The 25,233-nt window shown below is 44.5% G+C and overlaps 1 protein-coding gene across 3 annotated transcripts in view; it reads left to right on the plus strand.

The window, feature by feature from the left end:
- Positions 1–25,233, plus strand: part of ARHGEF9 (Cdc42 guanine nucleotide exchange factor 9) — a 294,596-nt gene that overhangs the window by 76,194 nt on the left and 193,169 nt on the right. For all 3 annotated transcript variants that reach the window (XM_082208208.1, XM_082208206.1, XM_082208209.1), the window contains exons 3-4: positions 2,084–2,231; positions 8,400–8,509. In XM_082208208.1, coding sequence (XP_082064334.1) covers positions 2,084–2,231; positions 8,400–8,509 — 258 coding nt within the window. The remainder of the gene's footprint in view (positions 1–2,083; positions 2,232–8,399; positions 8,510–25,233) is intronic.

The raw sequence follows: 25,233 nt of genomic DNA on the forward strand, positions 1-25,233 counted from the left end.
AAGAGTAGGTAATGCACTTATGCCATCAATCATCTTTTGCAGCTATTGCCCCTATGAGGCCTGCTGCTTTCTGTGGTAGGGATGATGGGCAAGGTTGAGAAAGAAGAGTCGGTTGAAAAGGGAGGAAGACTGTGCAGAACCCTGAATGCTGGTTCAGTGCTGCTTTTATAATGGAAATGAAGTCTTGCTTTCTGCATTCTTACTTTGAGAGGTTTGGAAGGCTGCTGTATCTAAGAGGTTTTTAAAAGGCTTCAAGTGTTTCTAAGGAACTTGGGGAGGAGGGAGCCAGGAAGGTAAGAGCTTATGCCTGCTGCAATGAGGAGTGGAGCTTTAAAGGGGCATAAAGCTTAGAGATGACAGGGTCTGACCATGCCTCATGGGTCTGGATGCAGCCGGATAGACACAGAGAGGTGGTGATGAAATAAATAGAAGCACTAAGCAGAAATCAGGCTGCCCATGCTTATTGAGCATTTTTATTTCTTTGCAGGAAGATTGGATGATGTTGGCTATTTTATAAGTGCTTATCCTGAGTTCTTTTTGAAGATTTTATATGATGTTGTGCCAAAGAAACTGTTATCTCACATTTCCCAATGCATTTTCCTGTCACTTTCCTTATTGTAGAAAGTTTGATCATTGGAGGAAGTAGGTTTGTTGGAAGAATAACGAACTGAGACAGTCCAAAATCTACATATCCACCCATCCCTATTTGTATCAAGGTTGTTTTTGTGTATGCATCTTCTGTGTGATCTCCTCTTTTTGATACTGTTTATCTGGCCTTATTATTAGACAAATGGGTAGTTATTTAGTTTATTATTTTGTATTTTTTACTGTCAGGGAAAAGTATATTTTTACTGTCGTGGTGCTTGTGCGATTTTCCTGTCTCAGGTACCTGAGTAACTTCTCTTGACTTGGAGACTGTGGATCTTGACTTGCAGAGGTTGGGTACTAGTGACTGCTTTGCCTCAGGCAATAAAATGTCTTGAGCTGGCCCTGTGAATATAACACATATATGTGAGAGGAGAGCACCTTATTTTTGAATGTGGCTAGGTTCTGACAGAGCAGAGGAACATACTGCATTTTAAAGTGTACACAGAGGATGTCATGTGGGGATGCGGCAAAGATGTACATCCCAATGCACATCAGGTTGGCTTCAGTTCTCCTGTGAGTGTTCTCTGGACAGTTCCCTAGACAGCCTTGTGTAACGTAGTGGTTGGGAGTTACTCATGCGTAATCCTGCCCCGTTTGAGCATCGGATTGCCTGGTTAAACCCTCCGGACTGCACAGCCCATCTCAGCGTGGCTCCCCTTAGTCACTCGTAGAGTCTGTCTGTGGGCGTTTCTTAAAGCGCTGCCAACATAAGAGTTGTTTGACGCCTAAGCGTCTCCTCCTCTCACTGCGCAGGAGTCTCCTGTGCAGGGTGGGCGTGGGCAGCGGGGTGCTTGGGCTCTCCTCACTAACTTCCAACGAAGAGTCTTGGAGCCCCTGCACCTCCCTGTCCCGTTGCTCTCCTGGATCTCTGGTGTTACACTCATTCTCTTCCCCTCTTTCCCAGCTGAGTCTCCCCCTAGCGCTAGGACCTTCTCCTGCAGAATCAGAGACCCTCTCCTTCTCCCGTGCCTCTGATGTCAGTTCCCTGACATGTAATGTGGTAAAAAGCTCACAGTGCGTAGAAATCACTCCCATGAGAGATCCTGATGGCCAGCAACTTGAATGGCTTTAAAAATGGATTGGACAAATTAATGGAGGGTAAGGATTTCAATGGCTGCTAGACACAATGGCTGTGCTACATCTGCCATGTTCTGTATGCTGTACTATCAGAGGCTGTATGCCTTCATGTATCAGTTGCTGGGAATTGCAACTGGGGAGTGCACTGTTGCACTCAGATCCTGCTTGTGGGCTTCCCAAAAGAGTCATCTGGTTGTCCACTATGACAACAGGATGCTGGACCAGATGGGCCTTTGGCCTGATCCAGCAGGGCTCCCCTTATGTTCTTATACCTGCATCTTGATGCCTTCTTAATACTCCTGCAATTTTTGCGGAAATAATTTAACTCCTGTTTGTTTTGCTTTCCTCCCCTTCCCAGCCACTGTCCCACCCAACTCATCCATCACCAGAATCTCCACCTTTCAAACTCCTCTTGGACAGATGCCAGTCTGTGCCACTCTCCCAAAGTACCCCAATGGGGCTGGATCAGCTTGGCCGGCAGCGGAAGTTACTGTTGAGTGCTGGTGGTAAGTAATGTTTTGCGTGGACTGTTTCGAAGCAAAGTCCTTTGCTCTGAAAGGTGAGATTGCAACGGGTGGGGGGGTGCATGAGGGATGGCGGCGAGGGAACATGATAGAATGCTGTGAAATTGTGCACAGTGGAGAGAAAGTGCATTAGGGCACATTTTCCCTTCTTCTTTGGGTCATCTAAATAAATTGATAGACAGTTCTTTACACAACATTCAGTTATTCACTGCCAACAGACATGGCGTGGCTGCTAGCTTTAGAGGGTGATTTGACAAATTCACAGCGAAGTTACAAGCTGTTATAGTGATATATACCATCTCTGGTTTCAGAGGCAGCAAGGCACTGAATACCAGCTGCTGGGACCAACAGCAGCTGAGGGCTAGCGTCTTTACATTGCATTTCTAGGCTTCTCAGGGGCACCTGAGTTCATCACCATGAGGATATTGAATGGGATGGGCCTTCTGTCTCATCCAGGCTTCACCAACACAGTGAACTCCAGATGTTTTGGACTATAACTCCCTTCAGCCCCAGCTGTGTGAGCCATAGTCTGAAACATTGGAGGGCAAGTTGGTGAAGTCTGGTCTTAATCCAGTCAGACTCCTCTTATGCTCCTTTGATCATCTTTGGAGCTAAGTCCTGTTTGAGGTACAAAGGCTAAATCTCTTTCAGTCATGCCCCTGATGTTGAAGTTCTGACACTTGATTTCCATGAAAGTTAGGTTTCAAAATGGAACATAATGCTTGAAAACATGGGTCTTACTCTCCATCTCCCTCCCCATTTCCCCCCTCAGAACAGCTGTATAACGTAGGCTAGTTGGAAAGTTTGTGAATGGACTTCATAGCTGAAAGGGGATTTGAACTTAGGTCTTCCCTCGTCCAAGTTTAATGCCCCATCCCATTGATTCCCAAACTCAGAAATGGATTCATTAAAGACTGTTGTGAGCCCAAAGCTCCCATCCATAGAGGAAGTCCCACTGTTTCTCTGCATGAATCACTACTCTTGTTTTCCTCTTCAATTAATTTCTGCTGGAAGCAAGTAATTTTGTGTCTATCCATTGGTTGTGATTGGGTCATTCATTAACTCCTGATGCAGAGATGCAGCAAAATTAACCACTCTTAGGGCTTATCTACAGTTCCTCTTGTTGTGCTGTTTTCCCACGGGGAAAACCCACTCTTTAGTGTTCATTTGGAGGAAACGGCAATTTGGGTTTTCCCTGGATTGTCATTTGTTCTGATCTAACACTAAAGAGCAGATTTTCCCTTGGAAAGGAGCAGGGCAATGAGAAAACTACTCAGACCTATGGCTAGAAAGTGTGGGTCAAATGGAAAACCACTCAAACTCATGCTATCTAGACACGGCACAAGCAAAAGTGAGGACGAGCCCTTAGACTCTAGAGAATGTTGTTTGCTGCATCTCTGTATGAGTCACTGCTCTGGGCCTGCCTCCTTTGATCAGCTTCCACTGAAGTCTGTGCATCAGACATGCTTAGATTATCATCATTCCTACTGCAGATACAGCATAATTACCACACTTCATCTCTTCATGATTATCTGCTTTGGCTCCATTCCTTTCTAATTAGCTAACCCCAAGTTAGGCTCAATTCCTCCATATCTCTGCAATGGGTGTGTTTGCATCATTCAGTCCCTCCCAGTACAGAGCAGCAGTATTTCCCACTTTTTAGAGGAAAGCTGGAGATTGTGTCTCTGTTTGAGTTGCTTCCCTCCTCCCAATCAGGCGTGCTATCAGAAACATTGGGGAGCTGTTTCTCTGAAAGTGGGTGGTTCTGGACCCTTTTGCATATTAAAAAGTGATGACTGTGAGGATGTTGAATGATGGGTGCCTCCCCTTGGAATTCAGGGGAAAAAATTGCGTTGTGCAATGGTTTGTCAATGCTGTGCTATCCACTGTCCATCTTTCTTTTATTTGTTTCTTCAACATATGCTGCTTTCAGATGTTGTGGGTCTCCAATTCCCACCAGCCCCAGCCACTGCTGGGAGTTTTAGTTCAGTGAGTTCAACAGGGCCACAGGTTCCTCACCCCAGGTTTACAGCCTGCATCTCAATTTTCCCTTGTTGTGCCATTGCACTGTATTGATTTTAAGTTTCAGGATAGGACTATGGAGACTTGCATTGTAATTCCTTCTTAGCATGACTAGGTGAGCCAGTTGTGCTTTCTCTCCCTCTCTCTTTTTCAGCCTAACCTACATTGCTGAGTTGTTGTGAGGATAGTGTGTGTGTGTGTGTGTGTGTGTGTGTGTGTAATGAACCATGAACACTGCCTCGAGGTTATACAAATAATCCTTAATGAATTAATCTCATTGAATGACTTCATTTCAGTGTATTAGTGAATTTTACTAGTCAGCTGAGTTCCTGAACAAAGATTTGAATTATGTTTTACCTATTCAAACCCACTGCTCTTTCCTTTCCCACCCACCCATTGCCGGATCCTCTAGTTTTGGGTCATAGATCTATTGCAGCCTTCCCCAAGTTTGGGACTACAACTCCCATCAGCCCTAGTGCTCAGGGGCCATGGGAGTTGTAGTCCAAAACATCTGGATGGCACCAGGTTAGGAGAGGCTGCATTACAGTGCTGCATACTCCCAGATAAATATGGGGTGCACCTGTATTGTCTGGTGTAGTGGAGGAAATTTAGTAAAATACAGACTGAACTTTATTGAGGAATTCATCCCAAATCCAGCTGCTTTTGGTAGGCGCTCTTCTCCCTTAAAGCGATGACAAGCCCAAAGGAGGGAGGGAGTGAACACACAAACCCCCACATGTGCAGTTTGTGATGTGCTGAAGCCACGTGCAGCCTGCTGACTCAGGAGCCTGCCTAAGCAGCAGCTGTGGACTTGCACGTGGTCTCTGCGTTTCTCTGCAGCCTCTGCTTCCCATTGTGTGTCACTTCCAAGCGAGAACAGTGCGAAAAAGGAGGATGTGGCTTTGCACCCTATCAAAAGGCAGCCGTGCCTCTCTGGAAATCTCAAAGGCTGCTCTTCTTACAGCACTAGCTAGGGGGAGCTTAATTCTTGGCTTAATTCAAATCATACCTTTTAATTTTAGAAACTTTGATTCCTCAGTAGGAATGCTTCCAGAATTCTCATCTGTGTTCTCCCCCAGATTTTGGAGTTTTGAAACACAGAGCCGGAAGCTTGCCGATCAGAAGGTCGGCGGTTCAAATCCCCGCGGCGGGGTAAGCTCCCGTTGCTTGGTCCCTGCTTCTGCCAACTTAGCACTTCGAAAGCATGAAGGGCAAGTAGATAAATTCCCGCTCCGGCGGGAAGGTAAACGGCATTTCTGTGCGTTGCTCTGGTTCGCCAGAAGCGGCTTAGTCATGCTGGCCACATGACTTGGAAGCTGTACGCCGGCTCCCTCAGCCAATAAAGCAAGATGAGCACTGCAGCCCCCGAGTCGTCCGCGACTGGACCTAATGGTCAGGGGTCCCTTTACCTTTATTCTTGTTTCTGGAGTGGAACACTGTTGCATAAGAGCACGGGGAGTGGGGAAGCTTGTTGCTCTCCAGGTGTTGCTGGATTTACACCTGTCATCATCTTGGCTGACTGTGCTGGCTGTGACTGATGGGAGTTGGAGTCCAGCAAATTCAGGAAGGCCACACATTCTCCATCTCTGCATTAGCGAACCCTCCATTGTTTACCCCTAATATTGTTGAAAACACCCTCCATGCACCACTTGTGCTAGCATTCTTTGTTCCTACACAGGTATTTTCCCTCCCACCCTTGCAAGTACACAGTTTTAAAAGTACTGCTTTTAAAAAAGCCATCTTGAATAGCATGCCTATATACCTGGTTGTATCCAAGGTTCTTTGATGTGGTGCACCAATGCAAAGGAGCGCAAGTGCACACTGGTCGTGCAGTGAACTGACGGAACAGAAATCATCAAGAGGCTATGCATGCCCCATTTCTGTAATTTATTTTAGAAAGTTCCTGCAGGTCAGCGGTGGCTAGCCCGTTGCAGTCCAGATGATGTTGGACTTGGAACTCCCAGTAGCCTAGGCCAGCATGGCCAATAGTGAGGAGATTGGATAATTTCTGTGTAAACTGGAGCATAAATTCCTAGTGTTCACTTTTTTATCTCATGTCCAGAATGGAAACTAATCTGGCGAATATGATAGGCATTTTTGTTTGCACGCTCACTGGTTGTGTTTGTTATTAGTCAGAGTGATCTGACTTCCGGTCAAGATGGCAATGGAGATGGTTGGATGAAAAGAAAGCTCTTCTTTGTTCTTTTTAAGCATTGCTTGATGCTTAATTCACTTTCTGCATTAAATGGATGAATTAATCCCAGGGATTCTTAATATTGATGATGTAATAGGCATAGCGAACCTCTTTTTTATGACTGCCGTCATGCACTCTGTGGTGACATTTCATAAATGGCAGATGGCAAAAGGAGTATATGGTAAAAAGACATAAATTATGGAATCAGGGAACGATCAGATTCTTTGGAAACCCCGTTTGTACACCCGTGTTCCATGAGGATTATGAGACCTAAGCAAAATGATAATGAAATTGTTGATCTTATTGGTTTGGAGGAACCCTGAATCTGTGATTATCACAAAAATGTAAATCACCATTGTAGAAAGCAGCACCTACCCTATGTAGAAAATGATTCTAGAGACTCTTTCTGTGGAGCATATAAGATTTCTAAACTCTTTCTTAGCTTTACCTAATCAGTCACAAGATAAAATAATTGACAGAATATCATCCTTGAGATACACTCTACGAGGCCTTGATAAAGGCATAATTATTCAAGAAGAAGATATAGAGATAATGAGCAACCAAGAGAGATCTGAGCAGGGGAACAGAGGAGGTTAACCTTCTTTAAAATAAGGACAAAATACCAGGGGAGATTTACTCCCTCACTAAAGAATGGTAACTTAATGTGCCTCCTAGGGGCCCGTCGACTAGAGCAAAATGGCAACAAAGAATATATTGCAGCTCAGAAAAATGGGGACAACATGAATCTTTAAGGCACCACAATACAGTAGTACAAAAATAACTCTTGAAGACCCAGAAAGGAAATTGGTTTGTTTTTGTGGACAAAAGAGGGAACTTTGTATAAATGGAATGACAGGTTACTTATCAAAATGGTAATGGGGGAGGGGAATAAGGGGGATGGGATTTTTATGTCGTGGAATGTGTGGGGACTAGGTAATCCCATAAAGAGATTTGGAGTTTCTGAAAACCTTTGGAAGTTCTGCCCAAACATAATCTGCCGGCAGGAAACACACCTTCATTCTAGGTGGACATGCTTGCTGACTCACAGATACTTTGGGGGCATTTCTCAGCTCCTGGGATGCCCAATGTGATGCCTCCTTCCTAATAAGGGTCACTCAGATCCTGAGAGACATTGCATATTCTTAAAGGGGAAATTGGGATCAAAATCCTTAACTATTGCTTCTATCTATGGTCCAAACTCCCATCAGCGGATGTTTTTAGTACACACCTTTTCTCTTTTCGAGAAATTTAAGGAGGATGACTTCTTGATTGGTGGCTATCTTAATATGTCACATTGTGAGGGCTTGGACAGGAAGGATGAGGGAGCCCCAATTTCTCTGTCCAGGGAGTGCACAATTACAAATATTTTAGTCTGTCATGGCTTGGTGGACCCAGTTGTCACTTTCTGTTTCTCTTGTTATGGGTCCCTCTCCAGAATAGATTATGTCTTAATAGATTCTTCCCTCTATGAGGGGTCCTCAACCTAGTTTCAAGCAGAAAGTTATCAGCAGAGTTTTAATACGTAGTTCTGTAGAGTTCTGAGCTTTTCTTTCCCTCTGCATAATTACGTATTAAACATTTACTAAATTTTCATCCTGCCTCTCCTTGTATGTTGTTTTCTCTCTATGCCCATTTTATCCTCACAATCACCCCTCAAGGTAGGTTAGACTGAAAGCGATAACTGACCCAAGGCCATGCAGTGAGCTCCAGAGCTGAGGGGGATTTGAACCTAGGTCTGCTCAAACTTTCTCTGATATTCTTTCTTCCCCAATGAGTAGATGTTGGCATGCCCAAATTCCCTCTAGGGGATTCAAAAGATTTAGAACTCGAGAACTGGGAAGAAACAAGTTTGCAGAAAAAGAAAGAAAAAGAAATCTGCTTTTCCAAATATGTTTTTATTTCATCCCACTTTTTGTTGAAACTTGTCCCGGCAGCTGAGAGTGATCTGGGGTCGAAAACCTTGGAGGTGCATCGTGCTGGGAAGAATGGCAGGCGTAGATGGAGACCTCTCAAGCCTGGAGGGGAGCAGTTGCTACTCAATAAAGTAAGTCACCATCTGAAAATGTGTGCCTAACTGCGTCGACAGCATCATTTATCTGCTGCATAGCTAGCTGTGAAAGAAGATGAAGAAGATGACTCTGTATAACTTGCATAAATATAATTTGCTTCGGCAGCAGCACATTCTTGTTGTTTTAAAGCGTTATTATTCTTAGCAATTAGTCACTGAATTATTTTGTGACTCAGTAAAAACTAGCACATTAACCTCCCCATTTCTGTTGGATATTAATGTTGGAATATTATCTTCAGCAATCTTAGTTTTTGCAGATGGAAAAACGAAGTAATTTTGAATTTTTGTGTGGCTTCGACCTGCTTTTTCCTTATCCTTTGTGGCAATAGAATGGAAATGATCTCAGCAGCATGTCTATGCAACTGGTTTCTTTACAAAGTGCTTTTCTCATATACAGTTAATTTGCAGGGCTGTTTCACACCTTGATTTAATTTCGAACTTCTGTGCACATGTTGTAGTCTAGGGCTTGCAGACTAGGTTGTGGAAATGTGTATTTTGATAAGAATTGCCTGGTTTCTCCTGACAGCGTAAGACCAACCGTCAGACAAAGTGAGATGGTAGATTCTGGGTAATGGTACAGGTGTCCACCAACTTATGTGCGATCAACTTGTGTGTATACATGCATCACGGGAAATAATTAAATAATTCAATTCAAACCTGGAAATGGTGGGCGAGAGCTGGAGAGTACTCTTGACTCCTGAAGAGACCCTCCTCCGAGCCTGAAGAGGATGTCAATGAGAGTGGTGAAAGCCCTGAAGAGACAGGAGGGACAGTGGGACTTTGTTTATATTGCTCAGCCTTCCCATCAAATAGCTTATGCGTGCAGTAGTGCAGCTGCAGCCACCAATTTTCCACGCGTCCTCCAGCCTCCAGCTGGCTCCCAAGCCTCCATCCTGGTTGCAGATATTTTTGGATACAGTATTTTTGGTCTGGATTGGAGAGAGTGGCAGAGAAAGCGCTTAAATGGTATTTGGAGGGTGCTCCCCACGTAACACGATTTTCGCTTATGCAAACAGGGACTCCGAACGTAACCTGCTGTGCTTTTTAAATACGTTTGGCTTCTGTATGTGGAATGTGGGGTAGGAGGCATGAAAATTAGCCTAGAGCTTGTCTCCTGAACCTCAGACCTTGAGACTTTCTGGTGGCATGCAGATTCAGAGTCCCGGAGTTCAGCTGCGGTGCATCATTTAACAGGAAATGGTTATTGTAAGTGCTTACAACTGGTTATTGTAAGTGCTGCCAGTTAGGATAGGAGGTAAATTGTGGATGCAGCAAATCTTTTTTAAAAAGATAAAGAAATCACATGCCTCTCCTCTCTATTTCAGAATTACCACCCTCTTTCCAGTGTGTTTACAAAAAGGTTTTATTATCACATGTATTTGTGTTTAACACTCAGTGTTTTGACCTTGAAATCCCTATTCAGAGAGAAAGAGATATGATGCTTACTGGAGGAACATGCTGAAGAAAGGAAGCAATGTAAACTTAAGAATGGGGGAGAAGGGCAGGTGATGGGTCCCTGTGTCAGGAGAAATATTTGCATACTTCCATGAAACGCCTGGTGTCCCTTAGGGCAGTGGTGAGATAATGACATATTCACCCATCAAGTATATTGTAGAGGAACTTTATAGGCGCTGTTCTAAACTTCAAAAGTGTGTGCAGAGGCTATACATGTTTATTCTGTACTCATTTGCTATATGGAAAGGATTACTTGGCTTGACTGTGCGTGATGGTTTTTATTTTTTATTTTTACATGGCTTGGGAGAAAATGCTTTTCAAGGGCTTGCAGCTGTCGATGAGACAGTTTGCTGTACTTTGGACAGTAACACCTGGGAAGGAAAGGCTTGCAGAAAAAGGTTTTCAATTTGGGGAGCCTCTTTATCTCCCTGCCAAGGCTGCCACCTTTAATTGCTCCTTGTTTCTTCATTTATTGTGTCAGCTGAAATATAATCCATAGAGAAGAATCCCATTAATTGGGGGACAGAGGTGGAGGGAGATGGTGAATCTTGTCATTCCATTTACATTTGGCTTTGATTAAAATGGCTGCCTGCATATTGCAATAGGACCCTCACAAACAGACAGAATAAAGGTAAAGGGACCCCTGACCATTAGGTCCAGTCGTGACCGACTCTGGGGTTGCGGCGTACATCTCGCTTTATCGGCCGAGGGAGCCGGCGTACAGCTTCCGGGTCATGTGGCCAGCATGACTAAGCCGCTTCTGGCGAACCAGAGCAGCGCACGGAAATGCTGTTTACCTTCCCGCTGGAGTGATACCTATTTATCTACTTGCACTTTGTGCTTTCGAACTGCTAGGTTGGCAGCAGCAGAGACCAAGCAACGGGAGCTCACTCGGTCATGGGGATTCAAACCGCCGACCTTCTGATCGGCAAGTCCTAGGCTCTGTGGTTTAACCCGCAGCACCACCCGTGTCCCTAACAGACAGAATATATCCCTGTAAAAATGGGGATTGGCAAGGGGGGGTCCAGTGGGCAGGTAGGGTTGACAAGTGGAGTAAGCATGGGCAGCAACTCCTAGTTGCCTGCGGTGTTGGCAAAGGCCTAAACAAAGAAAACGACACTGTTGTTCATCGAGAGCGGATGTGACAGTGTACAACTCATCTTGTTGTACAGTATACAAGCCCTATCCAGGCATGCTGTCAAGTGCATCATATTGTACTATAACATTACCATTTCCAGGAGCTGGCTCTATCTGATGCATAGTTCTGGTCAGCCAACTTTAATAAATCACATTCTCTATTCATTCAAGAGACGAAAATGCACCAACCATAAATTACCATATCCACTGTTTCGTTGCCCTTGTGTGATAATGAAACCAGTTCCTAGAGTTGATGTGCATTCTCATGGCTAACATGTTAATTTACCATCTCCATCATCTTGTCAGCATTGCGAGCCATAGGAGAAAAATTTTAATGCAGAGATTTCACATGCTTTTAAAATGAATCTTGGGAAATCTCCTATGACAATATTCTATGCACTTGAATGAATCTGAAAGCGTTTTTAAAAGCTTAAAAATAAGAGCTCTCTTCAGGTGTTTGAAGCAAATGAGTGGGGACTTGAAAAGAGGAAGTGTGCTGTGCACCAGGGCTGGTTCTACCATTAGGCAGAGGGAGGCAACTGCCTCATCTTTATAACCACTCTGCAAGGTAGGCTAGGTTGAGAGACAGTGACTGGCCCAAGGTCACCCAGGAAGCTTCATGGCTGAGAGGGGATTTGAACCCTGGTCCAACTTGCTTAACCATTACACCACACTGACTCTCTGGTGGATAACACAGATTTCAGTCATTGGTCCATCTAGCTTAATATTGTAGCTCAGTGGCAGAGCTTCTGCCTCACATGCAGGAGGCCCCAGGGTCAATCCCCAGCATCTCCAGGTAGGGCCAGACACCTGTCTAAAACCATTGAGAGCAGCTGCCAGTCTCTGTAGACAATACTGAGGTAGGTGGACCAATCAGGTAACTTCCTATGTGACTGGCAGAAGCTGCCCAGGACTTCAGACAGGGTTCTTTTCCAGGCCTACCTGGAGATGCTGGGGATTGAACCTGGGACCTTCTGCATTCAAAGCTGATGCTCTAGTACTGATCCAGGCCCTTCCATAAAGCTGCAGCTCAAAGGAAAGGAGGCTGAAAAGGGAAACCCAGCTGACACCATGGAAAAGAAGCTGGACTTGGCACTCCACCCTACAGCCCATTCATATATGGCCACATTTCCATATAAACACCCCTACCATGTGGTGGCCATTTTAGTCATAATGTTGGACTCATCAAGCTACTGATTCTTCTAACCTCACTTTTTAGGCTGTGCAGTGGGTCTTTCTGGTGCAGCTCTAACTGCTGTTAATAGTGTCTGTCCCAGCATGATTACATCTTTGGTTGATACTTGCTAGCTTTCAGACTGCCACCCCTGACAACTATGTGCCTCTGCCATATGAAGTTCAAATGAGAGTGTCCTGTCTGAAATGCATACTCAAATACCTCTTGAGCCTTGTTCTCCATCCAACTGCTGATGCATGTTGTTCAGAGCCTGAATTACAGCACTTCTTAGAGCATCTCCTAAAATCTTCCATTGGGTTTATAAATCAGGTCTGCCAAGTTAAAAGAGGCAAGTGGGGTTTGTAAGCCTGGGCGTGGTGATGGGAGCACTTACGGTTCCATCCATCTCCAGTAGCCCAAAATAATATCTGTAAATCAGGACCAGCTAATTATGGAGCTCCTTGTAAGCTTTGTAATGCTGCAGTAAGATTTGCAGCCCTTCGCGTTGGTAAAAGATATCTATTGAATCTTCGTGGAAGGTAGCAAAAATGTGGCTGCTCAAGCACACAAATATTGGTCTATTTAAAAATCAATAGCACCTACCTGCAAGTAAATGCCATCATGACAGAGTTGCCAGAAGCTTAAGGCTGGATAAGCCCTGTATAATGAAGGGATTTCTTTTCGGCAAACATAAGCCCAGCTCAGAGAGAGATGGAAGCATCCAACTAGGGGTAGACAAATCAGACTGTTTCTGGTCCCTGTCAATTCTGGTCCCTGACAACTCCTTTCAAGTGGAAAACTCCCTGCAAATAGAAGACTAGATGACACATAAAAATGGGCTGGAGCTTTGATGTTTCTCTGCTGTTTTCTTTTTATATGGGAGGGGCATTGCAATTTGACTTCACCCATAGGCAGTCTGAAGTAGAACAGTCCTCTCTGTTTTCTCGGGACTCTGCCGTCCCACATGGTCACATATGCAGACCCAAAGTTTGGCACTTAGCTAATGACTAGGAGTTGCAGCCAGAGGTGGGCGAGATTGCCCATGCTCACCTTGGACTGACTGGAATAAAACTGACTCAGAAAAAAGCAGAATAGGGCCATCAAAATGTCCAAGCGAATGGAACCATTCCCTGCCCCCCATGAGGAAAGGTTGCCACATTGGGGACTTTTTAGTTTAGAGATGACGCAGGTGAGATGTAATATGACAAACGTTTATGAAATTATGCATGGGGTGCAAGAAGTGGATAGAGGAAAGGTTCCCCTTGTTTCTCATAACCCTAGAACTCATGGATATTCAAGGAATTTGAATGTTGAAAGATTAATGACAGAAAAAAATGAAAGTTATTCTTCATGCAGGGAGTGGTTAAACTATGGAACTTTCCTCTCTGACAAGGAGGTAGTGATGGCCACCAACCTGGATGACTTTAAAATGAATTCATAGAAGACAAGGCTATCAGCGGCTATTAGCCACAATGGTTAAGTTTTGCCTCCATGGTAGGAAGCAGCTATGCTTCTGAATGCCAGTTGCTGTGAACCACAGGAGAGGAGAATGCATTTGTACTCTGGTCCTGCTTGCAGGTTTCTCATGGGCCACTGCGAGAGCAGAACGCTGGATTATGCGGGCTGTTGACCTGATCCATCAGGCTCTTCTCATGTTCTCACGTTTCTTAATCTGAGGTTTGAAAAATATTCCCCTCGCCTCCACCAAATACCCTCCAAACCTGGCCAGAGAATGGGACTAGAGGCAGCGTGTGAGGGGGAGAGCAAATGAATGAAGCTTCTTTCCCCTGGTCTCTAGAGATGGGGAAGAAATTCAATTCAGTTTGCATTATGGGCTTACCTAATTTTCACTTTCCGAAAAAAAATGTGTGCAACAAAACACAGTCATACTTTGAAATTTGCCCTCCTTCAAATGTTGCAATACAATTCTCTAGCTGCGTAATGTGTACAAAAGATGGATATAACAGGACAAAATGTTCCTTAAAGTGCTTATAATAGTGAAAACAACATGCAAAAATATTACCGTACTTTTCCGTATATAAGGCTACGTTGGTTTTTTTACTTTAAAAAATCTTTAAAATGGGGGGTAGTCTTATACAATGGGGCAATCTTCCCCCCATTTTCTTAATTTTGAGTACCCCAAAATAGGGGGCGTCTTATACACGGGGGCGTGTTATACACGGAAAAATATGGTATGTTAGAGAAAATTACTATGCAAAAATGTGTGTATTATGAGAAATTGAAACCATTTTCTTTCTGTCCCCTAACCACATGGGTTACACAAGCAAATAGCATTAAATGTACTTTCCTATGCAAAGCAAAAGCAAAAACCCTTTTGGGCTGCTTATCACTTTCTTTTCTCTCCCCTTTTTTAAAAAAAGATGGAAATTCTGCATCTGCAGTATGCTGGTTTCGTAAACATCCCTCTGTGCTAATAGCAAGTGCAAACCTGCTGTGGGGAGAAAGCATTTAATATTCACAAGAGATGCACTTCTCTCTGTAACAACTACTGCTTATTTCTAGAGGCAGGAGGAGGAGTAGAAGTCGGCAGTCACAGTGTCTGTGGACAGGGTCCCTTCTGGGTGATGCCCCCTCCAAATTCCTTTCACTTTGCTTTTTTTAATGCATATGCAAGGAAGCGGTGTAAATGCTGCATTTCCAAAGAGTGAAAGATGAGTGTGGGCCGCTGGAGGTATTGTCTCTTAGTTTGCATGGTGCATGGCGATAAAGAGGTTGGGGTGCTCTTTCTTGCTCCGGCTTTGGAACTGCTGTATTTTCAGCTCCTTGCAGGGTGCTGAATGAGTGATTTGTTTTAGAGGAGATGCTTTTCCGTTTGCTGTTTTTCAAAACATGGCTGACACTGTAATTCTCTCCTCGGGGTGGTGGTGGTGGGGAAGATTGTCAACTGCTGCATGGGGAGACGTGAGCTGTATTTAATCATGACAGTAAGCAACAGCCTTCCTTATCTAAGGTGAGGAGATGACAGACAGGAGAACAGGAAATGGTGTGAATTTATCTGGGTTAATTAGTTTTAATGCCAGTGCACCAGTCAACTCTGAGGTTTTATTTGCATGTGTGTAGAAGAGCCAGAAATCTTCACCTGCTCTTCCCCTTATGTCTCTTTCTTCAGTCTCAAGCTCTGCACATTTCAGGAGCATCAATATATATTTTCCCCATGCATTAACCAATCACTACCCAAGGACTGTAGCTCAGTGGTAGAGTACCTGCTTTGCATGCTGAAGGCCCCAAGTTCAAGGCAGGGAGAGACTTCTCTCTGAAATTCTGGAGAGCCACTGCAAGTCAGTGCAGGCAGTACTAAGGTAGATGAATAAAGGTCTGATTCAGTAAAAGGCCGCCTGTGTTACTATTCTGGGGTCTTGTTTGAGCTAGAGCTGGGCCAAAACCCTCTCTCCAGTTTCATCGAAATTCTGCAAAACAAAATGGATCCCTGCAAAACAAAACAGGATGCAATTTTGTGCTTCTTTTTGCAGAGGATTTCCCCAACATTTTGGGTTCTGTTCCTTCCCCCCATACACACTTAACTTACATTAATCTGTTGAGGTGACTGAAGGTGTTTTTGTTTCCAATGTTAAAAGAAAGGTTTCTGCCTAGCCTAGCGGCACTTGGCTCTGTCTGCAGCTACTTGCTAGCTATGCTTCCTGGAATGCTTTGGGAATGGAAGCAAAGGTGCCCTCATAATGTACCTCCTAGGAACCCCCGCCAGCAAAATGTGCTCTGGAACATCTGGATGGCACCAGATTGGCGAAGGTGCTCAAAAGGTTAAGAAATGGTGATCAGCAGTCCCTGCTTGAACAATATGGGGAGATTTCTTCTCCACCCTCTTCCTGAGGGGCTCCAGCACATCAATGTATCTGTTCCCATATTCAGTGGTATCTCTAGTTCAGGGCCAGGGAACCCTTTTCAGCCTAGGGCCTGCTTTCTTTCATGATCAACTTTCCAGAGGCCATATGCCGCTGAAGGGAGGGCACAGAGGCAAAAGTGGGCAGAGCAATAGATGTGATTCCTGACCTTTGTGTGGTAGGCTATATGCCACCCACCCACAGAAAAACCAGATGTTTCTACACAAAACTCTTCATTTTCTTCCACCCAGTCAAAGCATAAGGCTTTGTTCAAGGACACTCCAGGAGGGGGCAGGATCAGGGCTAGTGAAGGGTGTGCCCTGGGGAGGCCAGGTAGAGAACTATGGAGGGCTGCATTTGGCGTCTGAGACTCAGGTTCCTCACCCCTTCCATGGCTTTGGAATGAATGACTTGGTTCAAGCCCTTGTAGAGGGAGCATTGTGCAGCATTGGCCATCAGCCTCCCACAGCTGAGTGCTCCAAGCTTTTTGGTATGGAAAAACGGAATTAAGATCATGACAAACCTCAAAAGGGAGGGTGAGGGGCAAAAAACCCTCATCCCCCTAGGGTGGAGATAGATTCCTGGGATGTTCACGTCACATATGTAAGCCTATGACTTGATATGAAGGTGATGTGAAGCTCACACATGTACACAGCTGGATCAGAGCCGGGCCCCTTCTGTCTGGACCCCTTCCTGCCTTCTGCTGATGTTCCTCTCAGTCACGCTCAGTATTTCACCCTCACCCTCAGATCTGGATGGGCAGGTGCATGCAGGTATAGCCTTCCCCTTCCGGCTGCGGGCTCTCACCAAGCTCTCCTGGGAAGTGCCTGCTGCTCAAAGCAGAGAGGTCACAGTTTTGATTTGTATAAAGCAGCTGTTTACATGGAAAGGGAATGACTTTTATTCCAGGAAGAGAAAGTGTAGTTTAGGGACTCCCAGCTTTAGGCTCATGGGCACATTTGGAGTGTGTGTGTGTGTGTGTGTGTGTGTGTGTGTATGCATATCAAACTTTATTAGGAAATAATTGATTTTAGTAGAATAGGAGAAAACATCTATTTTTCAAGTTGATAACATAAAGACCAATTTGGCAAAATTCAAAATCTATCTTAAAAGTTAGGATGGTACTTAACTTGGCTTTTTGTGCCTGCCACCTTGCTGCAGTCTTTAGGAGAGAGATTTGTGTGCAAACCTTTTGCTATTTTCCTTTTTCCTGATCTTGACATGTGTCCAGTCAAAGACCCATCCAGTCTAGCATTATGTTCTTGCAGTAGCCAAGCAAATATACACAGACACAGAGTGTTTCATAGGAGGAGCTGGGAGATTTTTTTTTTTTTTTAAAGGAAAGCAAAGAGGGAGCTGTTTCAAGCTGTCATGCCACATTAGTGTCTATCATCAGCTCAAATAGCTCAGGGTGGATGAGTTCAAGAAAGATCCACGGAGGGGCAGGGAAAAACAATTGGTGTGTCTGCATGACCATAGTGTGTGTGTGTTTTTAAAAGAGGCAAGTGATTGGAGGAGCTGCTGACTGCATCACTTTGACTGGATAGAGTCAGGAAGTGGAGTGACAGGACAAGTGGGGACAGGGTGCACGTTTCCATTTGTTTATCCTGCACCGCAGGGTCGAGATCCGGACTAGCCATTGTTGGAGGGCTATCTGTGCTGGAGGCCCACAGTTGGCCCTGGGGACTCCTTGGTGCCTCTGCCTTTCCACCTGCCCTCTCTGAGCATGCAAGCAGTGACCAGAGGGAGGAAGTGTAGCAGCATCTTGTATGGAAGAACTATAGGTCATTGGTAGAACCTTGTGTGCAAAGGTCCCTGGTTCAGTCCCTGGCATTTCCAGGTGGGGCTGGGAACCGTGCAGTATGGCTGAAAATAAATAAAGCAACACAAACCTACTTCTGTCGATTTTTGTTGCTTCCCATTTAAAAGTGATGTTTGTATGGCTCAAATATATATAGATGACTCTCAACTTTTGCTGGAGCTACATTCCAGGTGTAGTGCATAAAGCTAAAACACACTCTCCCTGCACCTTCATATGTTCTTCCAAGACCACACACACACTCCAAGGCTACTAAACACTCTCGCTGTACCTCCAAACACTCTCCCAAGGTGCGCGCAATGGTGAGTGGAATTAAGAATGGGATTTCCCCCTCCCGGATGCCCAACCCTTTTTATTTATTTTTATTTTTATCAGCCAAGCATGCAAAGCTGAATTTGCACAGGTTAAATGCACGTAAGCTGCAAGTCGACTGTATGTGTGTGTTTCTCATTTTTTCTTCATGAAGGAGGACCTTGTGTGTTGGATTAGGAAACCTGGGTTCATATCCCTAGTCAGGCTTGAGCTGACTGTGTGATATTAGGATGGAAGCCTGTCTCAGCCTAACAAGGAAGGCTGGTCCATAAGGGCAAATGGGGCACTTCCCCACTCACTTTGTTCTCAGTCAGCCCCATCCCCGACCTGCCTGTCTTCTCACTCACCAGCTGAAGGAATGGTCCTGCCATATCAGCTTCCTTCTCCTCTTTGCAGTGTTGCCTTTGTAGAACTTTATTTTTCAACTCTATGTGCCTTCCAAGGCTAAGATAAATTCTACTACATCTGACTGTTACTCATGGCCCCTTGGAAAAGCAAAGTAAATGCATGCATGCTTTGTTTGTGTGTCAGTGTCTCTAGGTGGGGGCTGATCTGGGAGAGTAGGGAGAAGGTACTCCAGCACTTGCTCGAGAATTCATACGTGCCCATGGGCCTAAAATGGTTGTTAGCTCCTGCTTTGTCAGTAGGAAGAGCAGAATCAAATCTTCATATAGTACCATTGAAAGCTGTGCAGAATGAGAAAGCTTTCTTTTTTTTAAACTGCTTACCTGAAACTAAGCAGATATGGCAGACAGCCTAAATTTTCTTATTGTGTGTGTGTGTCTTCACTCCTTATTCAGAGTGCATTAAAACACCGGGGATGTGTGACCTGCAAAGGTGTCAGGCTGGCATGTGAATGCAGAATGGTGGAGGGTCTAGTTTGATTCAGTGGATTTTTTAAAGCATGCCCAGCATCTTGGGAGCTCCACCCTCCAGACCCAGGCTTAGCACACGGGTAGCCAACATATTGTGGGCTCTGACTCCCATCATCCTGGACTATTGGACATGCTGACTAGGGCTGGTGGAAGTTGCAGTCCACATCTGGAGGGCATCAAGCTGGCTTTCCTGGTTTAGCAGCAGAGAAAGAGGATTTTTTATTTTATGTTTTGGCCTGCTGCTGATGTACTTGATCCCTCTGACATTAATGTGTGAGGAAGTGGGTTGCTGAAGGGACTGCTGGCGTGAAGATGGAAAAACGGTAGTGAACTGAATATCAAGCAGGATGCGGCAGGTACCGCCCAAACTGCAGCTGCGGTGCTGTAGTTTTTCTGCAATTAGGTAGAATATTGCCAAAGGTGAATGCTAAAAGGGGGTGGGCTTGAGGAAAAGGGTTTGCAGTGTGCAGTTTCACAAGTCGATTGATCCCACAAGCTCTGAGAGTCCTTGATAATGACTGGATCAGACCCAAAGGCCTATCTCAGTGGTTCCCAAACTTTTTCAGACCATTAGCCCTTTGTTTTCATGAACTCAAGTACTTGCAGTTATATTGTATATTAGTGTATATTAGTATCTATTATTGTTACTATTATTATTTAGTATTACCTAACATTTTCAGAAGGTAAAATTAAAATTCTTTGGTTTACCACGAACAGTTTAAGTGCTTTTTCATCAAGAACAGATTTACCAAGCTAAATGTTTTCCAATCACAAAAAAATTAAAAGCAGGTTTGAATTCTTCATACCCCAAAACGTATTTTTAAGACCCCTCACTGAAGAAATTTGCAAAAAAATAAGTTTCAGCCCCTTAAATGACACACCATAATACCACGGTGATATTCAAAACAGTAACAATGAATTTCACATTTATTCAGTAGCTGATAGAATGGGTTGCAGCATCTGGGTGGGTAAGACCCACAACAATTAATAAATGTGAATCCACAGACCCCAAAAGGTTGGTGACCCCTGCTGCATGACCTCACATGTTCCTTGAAAAACTGGACAGATTTTACAACTGTCTGAGAATCTATTTAAGGCTGAGGATTTGCAGATGAGGTATAAATTATCCTGAATTGGGTAGATCTGGGTGGTGCCCATAGCAATCAGGAGAACCCAAGCTATAGCAACCGTGATACGTTCCTAGGCAATGTGCTGCTTTGATGGGTATCAACAGTCCCTAAATTACACAGGATATTATTAAAGTGCCTGTGCTGTCTTTGGAGAGCAGTTACAATATGCTGTCTCCATCAGAGGCACTCAGCAATAGATCACCGTGGATTTGCCCAGTAATTACATAATACGTTGCTTGCTGCATGATTCTCTAGCCTCTGTTTTAGTGTGTGAAAGAACAAGAGCCCATCTATGTCACCAAAATGTTGAACAGTGCACTTTTGAAACAGATTTTCAATACCTTCCTTTCACTCATCTGATAGCATAGTACAGAGCAGAGAAACCTTTCTCAGCCGGAGGGTCACAGTCCCTTCTGGGCTACCCTGCTAGGGGCCACATGTGGGCAGGGCCAGAAGTAAGTAAGTACAGTGGTACCTCGGGTTAAGTACTTAATTCATTCCGGAGGTCCGTTGTTAACCTGAAATTGTTCTTAATCACTTTAGCTAATGGGGCCTCCTGCTGCTGCCACGCTGTGAGATCCTGAAGCAAAGTTCTTAACCTGAGGTACTATTTATGGGTTAGCAGAGTCTGTAACCTGAAGCGTCTGTAACCTGAAGCGTCTGTAACCTGAGGTACCACTGTAGAGCAATTAATATACATTTTATCTGTGAGCAGTAGGCTGGCTAGTTTCTGCAAACCCTCGCATACACCCTTCTTTATTCTCCATTCAAGCAAGCAATAGCCATTATCAGAATTAAAGATTGCATTCCCTCCAACATTTGTCCAGTGAAAATAGGGAGGTCCTGTTCAAGTTGTTGTTGTTTTAATGTTGATACCCCACCCATCTGACTGGGTTGCCCAAGTCACTCTGGACAGCTCCCAACATAAATAAAAGCATAATAAAACATTTAAAAAGCTTCCCTATACAGGATTGCCTTCAGACAGCTCAGGGTTCATCCTAAGGAAAAGTGGGACGTTCTGGGATCAAATCAGAAACCAGGATGACTTCTGTAAATCTAGGAATGTTCCTGGAAAATAGGGACACTTGGAGGGTCTGAGATTGAATTCCAGCCAAGCAAAACCACTCAAGGAGGGTGTGAAGTTGGGCCCCTGAGGGGTGTGGCCTGGAGGACTGTATTTGACCCCCTAGGCCTCTGCATCCCTGCCCAGAGGTAGCATTCAGAGACCCTGTTGGCAACTGTCTTCCCCTGCAGTGGCATTATTCCCATATTTAAACACATACAAACATAAGAAGCCTTCTGCTGGATCAGGGCAACAGGCCATCTAGTCCAGGGGTAATCAACCTTTTTATACCACCGCCCACTAATGCATCTTTCTTGATGGTAAAATTTCCTTACTGCCCACCAGTGCTCGATGGAAGGAGGATTCAGCTTGTTCCGTAGAACCCCCTACCGCCCACCTAGAATCCTGAAATGCCCACTAGTGGTCGGTAGGGATCAGGTTGACAACCCCTGGTCTAGTCTATCATCCTGTTCTCACAGTGGCCAATCAGATGCTCCAATGGGAACCTTGCAAGAAGGACAGGAGCACTCAACCCTTTCCCTTGGCTTCCATCAACTGGCATTCAGAGGCAAACTGTCTCTGACAGTGGAGGTAAACCATAGCTATTGTGGCTTTCAGCTTTCAATAGCTTTAAAGGTAAAGGGACCCCTGACCATTAGGTCCAGTCGTGGCCGACTCTGGGGTTGCAGCGCTCATCTCGCTTTATTGGCCGAGGGAGCCGGCGTACAGCTTCCGGGTCATGTGGCCATCATGACTAAGCTGTTTCTGGAGAACCAGAGCTGTTTCTGGAGAACCAGAAGTGCCGTTTACCTTCCCGCCGGAGCGGTACCTATTTATCTACTTGCACTTTGATGTGCTTTCGAACTGTTAGGTTGGCATGAATTTCTCCAAACCTCTTCTAAAGCCATCCAAGTTGGCGGCCATCACTGCCTCCAGTGGGAGTGAGTTCCAGTGGGAGTGAGTTGCATAATTTAACCACGCAGTGCATGAACAAGTACTTTATTTTATCTGTCCTGAACTTTCCAACTTTCAGCTTCACTGGGAGTCCACATGTTCTAGTTATCAGAGGAAGAAAAAACTTTTCTCCATCCATCCACTTTCAACATTCCTTACACAATTTATATAATAAATTTATAAATTAGAAGTTTATATAACTTCTATTTTGTCATCTCTTACTTTGCTTTTCTCTAAATTGAAATGTCCCAAGTGCCACAACTTTTTCTCACTGAGGTGTTGCTCCATCCCCTCGGTCATTTTGGATGCCCTGTATGTTCTGCTATAGGCTATGTCCATTTTGCATGTGTGCGACCACCAACACATGCACCATTTTTGGCCTTGGAAGGGGGTGGAACGGGGGCAAGGGTGGGCTTATGCACAATCCAGCGACATGCACAATGACCTGGAATACAACCCCTGCACAAATAGGGAGTTGCCTGTATTGGGTACTTCTTATTTTCATAGTTTTTGTTTCATAGTTTATTATTCACTGCTTTGGGAATTTCCAGATAGAAAGCTGGTTTGTAGATCTGTATCCATGAATAGACCAGCTGATCTTTCATTTCAGGCACATGTATGTAGATTATGATCAAGCATGATAGCCAGTCTGGCAAACTAGATTTGAGGGTGGAATGGAGTTAATACGGAACCTGGTTCACATAGTTCTGCAGGCAGTTCTGCCTTGAAAAGGAACATTATCAGCCTCTTGTCACCTGGCTGGTCTGATAACCCCACATCCTGCCCACTCTTCTCTCATCAGCCAGCATGGCCAATGGCCAATGGCCAGGATGGTGGGAGTTGAAGTCCTGCAACATCTGGAGCAGCCTAGTGCCCTTCAGATGCTGTTGCACTCAACTTCTGATCAGCCCCAGCAACCATGGCCAGTGATCTGGGATAATGGGATCTGGGATAATCTGGAGTGTAGGAACATAATAACACACACACACACCCTTTAAAAACATTTATAACATAGCATACAGTGAGCCTGCTGGGCAGCACATGAATGATGGGAACTGATCTCACAAGTCTGCAGCAATCAAGAGGCAAATGAAGAAAAAATTAAACAAACTTTTTTGAGGGCTGGAGACTAGGAATCCTAACTGAGATATATCTTACTCTTCAGAAATGCCCCCACCCCCACCCCAAGAGCCTCTGTCAGAAGCAAATGTAAACACAAAATCAGCACATTTCAAATAGGCCATGCAATCAATGGGAACATATTGATCAAAGGGGATAATGCAAAGACTATTATTCAGTGAGCACCACCTTTGCTTCCACAAGCCTGCACATGGCTTCAATCAATAATTCAAGCAAATGGTCCGTGGAGGCTTCAAGGAAAGGGAGAAAAATAAGCTACAAAGTATTTCCCAACAAGAATCTTTAAGCATGACAGGCTTCTTACTCAAATTATGATCAGGCTTCAACATTAAATAATTAGAGGATTATTTAAGATTACAGACTGGGTGAAACAGGGTGCAACTGAGCCAAAATGCAAGCATCTTACTTATTTATTAATTAAATGTTGTTAATTGGATTTTTGCTACAGCAACCTAAAGCGACTTACAATATTCTAAGCAATAAACAAACACAAATATACATTAAAACCAGCAAAAATATCCCAAACCTACATTAAAACATCCCCCTTCCCACACACAAATGTCCATAGATAGTCAAAAGCCAAAAGGCCTGGCTGAAAAAGGAATATTTTTGCCAGGCACCTGCAGATGTGTAATAATGGTACCAGGCATGTCTTCCCAGGGAGAGCATTCCACAAGCAAGGCCTTTTCTCAGGTTGCCAAAGGAGCCTCATTAGAGCAGGGCCTGTGTCAAATCAGGACACACAGCTCCCCTTCATCTCTCTTCTGAACCCCCCTTTCACCTTTCTAAAGCAGATGGGGAATCTTACCTTACAGAAGAGAGAAGGAGTAGCAGGTGGTAGAGATCCTGCAGAGTCTACTCTTGTTTACATACAAATGACGCATAGGGCATCTTTTCATTCTGGGGATCATGGACTTATTGAGTCATGACAAGCCCCAGCAAAGAATCATGCCCTCCACATCACATGCAGCCAATGAAAGGTTTTGTGGGGTCAAGGGAGGAAGAGCTTTGCATATCCTCAAGTCTTATAACTATTTAAATATTTTAATTCAACAGTTTGAGAAGTAACTTTTGGTGGTCTTTTATTTTATTGCTTATTGCATGCTATTTTTGACAATGCTGGTAGCCATCCTGAAAACAGTAGGTGCTGGAGGATAGGATAAACAAATATATTAAATAAAACAGTTTGGCCAGAATACTACTATTATTACTACTACTACTACTAATAATAATAATAATAATAATAATAATTTATTATTTATATCCCGCCCATCTGGCTGGGCTTCCCCAGTCACTCTGGGCTGCTTCCAACCAAATATTGAAATACAGAAATACATTAAAAGCTTCCCTGAACAGGGCTGCCTTCAGATGTCTTCTAAAAGTCTGGTAGTTGTTGTTCTCTTTGACATCTGGTGGGAGGGCGTTCCACAGGGCGGGCGCCACTACCAAGAAGGCCCTCTGCCTGGTTCCCTGGAACTTGGCTTCTCGCAGTGAGGGAACCTCCAGAAGGCCCTCAGCGCTGGACCTCAGTGTCTGGGTAGAATGATGGGGGTGGACACGCTCCTTCAGATATACTGGACCAAGGCCATTTAGGGCTTTAAAGGTCAGCACCAACACTTTGAATTGTGCTCAGAAACGTAAAATGAGACAAAATACTAAAACAGCCTTCCTCAACCTGGTGCCCTTCAGATGTTTTGGACCACACCTCCCATCAGCTCTCACTATTTGGTCATACTGGAACTGATGAAAGTTGCAGTTCAGAATATCTGGAGAGCACATGC

Source organism: Podarcis vaucheri, assembly GCF_965113315.1.
Source record: "Podarcis vaucheri genome assembly, chromosome: Z".
NCBI classification, from domain to species: Eukaryota; Metazoa; Chordata; class Lepidosauria; order Squamata; family Lacertidae; genus Podarcis; species Podarcis vaucheri.